The 6,000-nt window shown below is 41.7% G+C and overlaps 1 protein-coding gene across 1 annotated transcript in view; it reads right to left on the bottom strand.

Annotated features, from left to right (window-relative positions):
- LOC136446027 (dual 3',5'-cyclic-AMP and -GMP phosphodiesterase 11A-like) overlaps window positions 1-4,679 on the bottom strand; it is a 40,557-nt gene extending 35,878 nt beyond the window's left edge. Inside the window, exon 1 of the mRNA XM_066444296.1 lies at window positions 3,422-4,679. Coding sequence (XP_066300393.1) covers window positions 3,422-4,264 — 843 coding nt within the window. The 5' untranslated portion in view covers window positions 4,265-4,679. The remainder of the gene's footprint in view (window positions 1-3,421) is intronic.
- Between the last annotated feature and the right edge of the window lie 1,321 nt (window positions 4,680-6,000).

A 6,000-nucleotide genomic window follows, 5' to 3' on the forward strand; every position in this document is an offset into this window, starting at 1 on the left:
CCCGTAGCATTGCGAGATGTTGTTTTTTCTAATTTCCTTAGTTTTCACTCTCTCGTTATCATGATGAGAACACGTAGGAATCAATTCACTGACGGATATTCTATACCTTAGTTGAATTTTCCTAACAATAGATATGAGTTACATTTATTCATAAAACTGTGAGAAAATTCACCGTTGCAATAGACTAATATCGTTGAACCTAACCTTTTTTTCTAAATCTAGAAAGTTGATTGACAAGGTACGTACATAAATTATACAAATTTTTCTTTTATTTCTAGACGTTTATTCATGATTCAGTGTAGTATTCATGGACTACTTTGTATGTGGAACATATGTGTCTATCCAATGTTGTTAGGTTCATAACTACGTAGTGTTCAGGACGAAGGACAGCACTTTTCAACACTTACTCTTTATGAAGAACAAAAGCATAATTGTATGCAATCATTATAGCAGATTCTTAGGATGCAAGCTGATAGCAGATTTAACAACAGCGCGGTTTTCGGTTCCTCAATGATTTTTTTTTTTAAATGCGCATGCATTACGTATATTCTTCCCTTTTCTCAAGAGAAAGCTGGCGTCCACCTATTTCTTTTCACACAAACAAAAATTGCAGCCAACACTGTGGTTGCGGCCACTGGAACTGTTTTGGTGGGTCTTCAATATTTCTCTCCCATAACGAAATCACCGAGCGGCGAGGTTCCATCGACCAGTTTTAATTGCCGAAATTTATTGAGAAACTAGGTAGATGCAGCTGTACGTTTGAAGACGACCATCGATTGGACTAATGCAGATCCGGTCTCACAAGATTGCTGCATGTGGTGTTCGCACGTCAATCCGGAGACCATTTCACCGACTACTCCAGCGCGCTAATTGCCTGTTATTTCACCAGGTGCAACACTTGTTGCCCATCTGGATCTGTTCGTTCGGACACGTTAATGATGTCGGTGACATACAGAGCGCACATGCCGGGAGCTCATCCTGATCTGATTCTCTCAATTTTAGATCCATACGTGTGGAACACACGTAAGACACACGTCCGTTTTATGTAAATAAGTCAGCATTATCTTCGCTTCTATGGGAAGTAGTGTAAGAGTAACGATTATGCGTAAACTTGCGAAATCTTTGTATATCACATGAGATGTCGTGCAATGATGAATCTTTTGAAAATATCATGTGGTTCAATGGAGATAGCAGATGTACTTTTCTTACACTTATGTAAGTGCTTATTTTGTTTTTAAGGACACGACGTAACTTCGTTATATCACGTTTTGATGTAGGAAATTGGTCTATTTCCTTCTTATTTCCGAACCACACAGTAGTTTGAAGCGGATCTGTGTCTTGTCCAGACATGGCAGCTAAACGCTAATGGTTTTGTTTTACCCTGGCACCTCAACATATTATAGAGAAACACCATAAACTAGACAGCATCTGGACTCGAAATCCTTTTAGCAGTAAGCTTTTTGTTGCAACTGTTTTCTGCTAAACTTCAGGCTCATGCAAACAATATGATTTTAGGGCCTGGTAGGCATTTTTACAATGTTGGCCGTTCGCTGTTAGTATTAGATACATCTAGCTGTGCTTTCATGCTCAGATTATGGTAAAACACCACCACACATGAGTTTAATATTAAATGTGTTCATATACAATTTATTTCATAATTCAGATTTTCTGTGATATTCTATTTTGTCAGGTTTTTTTTTTATTAGTCCGTTTTATACATGGGAAAGATACTAGTTGAATGTGGAAGCCGCATTTCCTGTAGTACGTAATACATATATACGTAATAGTGCGGTTTATCCTCTCACAGGCTACGGAGTCTTACACAGGAAGTACGTAATACATTCCATTTCTTAAAAACCCATGGCGAATCGAATGGCTTTTGCTTATCCAACTAATAACATGAAACGAAAGCTCGTTGTGCGACAGGGACAAGCCTACACGTAGGCCTCATATGGTGCTTGCCATTTAAGCGTCCGAGCATACGCGCGTATCAAAAGTAATATGGAGATAGAAAACTGGAGCGTAAACACTTTGAGTAGCCCCTGTATTAGTCCGTCTGTACAGGAACTGTTGGTCAATTCTGCACATTAACTATACGAATATTTGATACTTGGTGTACTTGATGACTGCTTTGAGTTTGGAAAGTGTATGTTTCTAATCTCTATCATTAATGTTTGTACGATATATTATATGTTCAGTCTGTGTGGTTATGAAGATGATAAACACATACATGCTTGCAGTATGCTGGCCGTTTGGAGAAATGTAAAACAATTTGCTGAATACACCAAGTGCTACATCTGAAACTAATGGATGCATGCTGTTACTTTTGTGATGGAGATCATGCATTAACACATTCAATTCGTGTTACTGTTGGCGTTAGTAAACGCTTTAAATTAATTCACTTTCCAATCTCCTGTTGCGGTTGCGACAGCAGCCGCAAAAGACAGATTGACTAATGACTGTACCTCGATAAAACATCGAATGTTTTCAGTTTAACTAATTTCTCATAACAGAACAGCTGTCCCCTCGCAGTAGGCGCCATTTTGTTCACTACAGAGCATATGCTGAATACGGACTGATATGCTGGTGAATAAAACTATTTTTAAGTTATCTTAGTGATTTCATACGTTCATATATATATTTATCAGAGCCTCCTAACATTATGTATACCTCTGATAGATGTAGCTTGTAGAGTATTGCAAAACACATACACTGTCATGACGACTGTATATGAAGACGAAACAATTGATGAGCTACCACAATAACTTTATCTCGATGACAGCATGACATCAGTGATAATGCATGATAATGGAAGATTTGAATCTTCATCTAATGTCGTGTTAAGTTATCATAATCAACAGCTGGTAACGGATGATTAAATCTATGTAGCTTCTAGGGCAATACAAATCACATACACTCTCAAGGCAAGTGTATACCAAGACGAAGCAATGTCCCTAAGATGAGCTGTCAAAAGAACTTTATCTCGATAACAGCATGATATTAGTGATGCATGATAATGGAAGGTTTGATCTTCATTCAATGTCGTGTTAAACCGTGGCTGCTTTCTCAAATCTTTCGACATCATTATATAGTACTGCAGACAACACTTCAGCGTTTCATGTGTCTTCATGATAAGGGATGTGTCTGATACAAAATGTATTGTTTAACTGACAGGTGTGCATTGCAGAAAGCACCAAGAATTGTGAATATTATGTTATGTAAAAGATACCATGTAGAAAGAAAGGCTATGTCCGAGTACACTACACTATCCACAGTATTTCGACTTTGAGGTCGAGTTTTAGAAAAGTCATTTTATGTCCTGGTCACAAAATCAGCACATTTGAAATTACACGATCAACAGGAGTATCATGATCAACAGGGGGTTATGGATGATTGACAGCAGAGTACGGAATCTACTGACCTGGTAGGCGTCAGGCACGTTCAGCTGCACACCGTGTTCTGCCACGTATCCGATGATCCCCATCCCCCACGGGATCCTCACCACATTGTCCCCCACATATCCCGGCATAACGTTCGTCCCCGCGTGGACGTCGAACACCTTCGACACCAACTCCCTCCTCCCTTTCGGACCCTCCACCAAAAACAACGAACATCTATCGGCATCCAACAAAATCCCAACGTTCACTAAGATCTTGTAACTCAGCGACGTTAAGTCCAGGTCGTTAGCCATATCTTTGACGATCTCCAGGAAGAATTCCCGCTCGTTTTCGGCTTTCAAGCGCCGCTTGTCTTCGATATCTTTGCTGTTTACACGAGGGAGGCGGACGTTGGATTTTAAAAGCATGCTAAGGATGTTGGAAGGGTTGGGAGGGAGGGAGTTTGCTTTTCTAAAACGTATCCTCTTGTCTTTGTTTCTTTCTGAGTCGCGGCTTTCCTCTTTTTCGACGGAAACTCCTGACTCTGAGGTGGCAAAGTTGACATTACGGGTTCGTGATCGGGCGAACTGGTGCCGCAAGTGTGCTTTAGATGGCGGTGGTCGGCCGGAAGTGTTGGTATCTAGCGTGGTTCCTTGCACATACTTGTTCGACACCGGTGCCGCCGTAAGTTCTTCGTTTGCGTCATGGTGCAACGATAGCCATTTTCGAACGCTTTCTGTCCTTCCCTTGCGTAAAAAGTAATCTTCAAAACATTCGGGGTTGTCGTCTAGCCACTGCTCGACGTCTGCGAACGAGATGAGGTTGTGTTCGATGTCAATTGACCTGTCAGAGGAGACAGGCTCTACCGATGTGGACTCCCTTTCCATGGTGAGGAAACTAGAGTCAGTTCCCGCGCATTTCCGTCAGGTGTGGCGTGGTCGGCGCGGGGTAGAGATGGTGACGAGTCCTGTGAAACATGGTAAATCCTCGTCAGCGAAAAAACAGGATCACCAATTCCGGTCGCACTCACGGCTGACGCGATATCACCGGTCTCTAATGACGGTCACGTGAGGTTGATGACACGACCGTTTTCATCCATTTGGGGCAACCCTTACAGTGCGTTCTCATCCATTTGGCGTTGCCTCTTGGTGATGCTGCACTATCGGTGCGCGGTTCACGCTAGTGCGTCCTGGCTACGCTGCAGCAGCCTCTCTCTCGTCCTCCGGCGCAACTGCCAGCATCTAAAACGCAATAACACCGTGCATCATATTTCATACGGAGAGTAGGATCCCCTGATAACTCCCGGCTCTTTTCCGTGCGTCAGCGAATCGCTCATCAGAGCGCTGACCCAGTTCAATCCAGGCTCAAGAGACATGCAGACGATATTCGCGCTCTCTCGTTGCCAGGGGTAACGGGACAGAGGTCAGCCAGTAACGATGGCATAGAGAGTACGGCGGGGCTTGTGCGGTGTGGATTGCACGCACTAGCTTCCCTGTGTAAAACACATATTCACGGAAGTAATAACAATACATTTTACTTTTCAGAAATCGCTAGCGTTAGCCGACAGGGACCAAATATCATAATTACGTAAATAACTGAAATATTATTAGAATATTCATGTAGAGACACATTTCCTAACAGAAAAGAGCAGCTCGGAATGGTTTCCTTAGGATGATTACGAATGACGTCATGCGTTGCTATGGTAACAGATGGTGGAGTTAAAATTTCTCGCGTAACAGGATGTCCGCCATTTGAAAGCGGAATGAAATGTCGTAAATGTATTTATTACCAACGTAATCCATTAAAGGTCAAAATCCTCTTTTGTCAGTTATTGCTGACCAACGCATAAATTATGTAACCTTTATGGCCCCCCGCATTACAGTGAAACACATGCAAACAGAAATCAAAAAATAGCTTAGATCTTGCAATAATCTGTCCATCTACTAGCCCGTAACTACCCATTCGTACTTAAAACCTTTGTTCTACATGTACATCTGAATGTATGTATAAGTCATCGACACTTTGTTGAAAACATGCAAAACGTCATTATTTGAACATTAGAAATAGCTGAGTGTTGGATGAATGGCTGGATTGCCATGTGGTAAACTATGTTACGAAGAAGAGAGCCATCGGGCTGTGCAACACCCTCTATCAATTTGCCAAATCAAACTTAGTCGCTAATTTCAGCCGAACCTTGGATGATTTTGTATAGGCCATAACGTAACAAGAACTACTCACGCGCAGGACCAGTTTATGTCCAGTTTGGGTCATGTCCACATGTCGCGGTGTATTATGCCAAAGCCTGTTCTCATGAGCAATAAAGAACGTCATAAGTATGATCCTTAGCCATCGCTCTTTATTATACAAAACAATTAAAATTTCTGCCCATCGGTTTAACATTTGGCTCTGTCCGTGCGGTTTTAAGATGATACGTTTCGAATAAATCGGACGTTAATTGGTCTTGTTACGTTACGTCTCGCTGTTACGAGAGTCTTAGAATCACACAAAAAGTTGTCTACCAACTGAAGATGCTTCGTACAAAAAAGCATTCTGAATCAAGAGAAAAACTCAGTTCTCATCGTCTCACAGCAAGATTCGCCCAACACAAATACTAAAGATGATC

The sequence above is a fragment of the Branchiostoma lanceolatum genome, chromosome 12 (assembly GCF_035083965.1).
Source record: "Branchiostoma lanceolatum isolate klBraLanc5 chromosome 12, klBraLanc5.hap2, whole genome shotgun sequence".
Classification (NCBI taxonomy): Eukaryota; Metazoa; Chordata; class Leptocardii; order Amphioxiformes; family Branchiostomatidae; genus Branchiostoma; species Branchiostoma lanceolatum.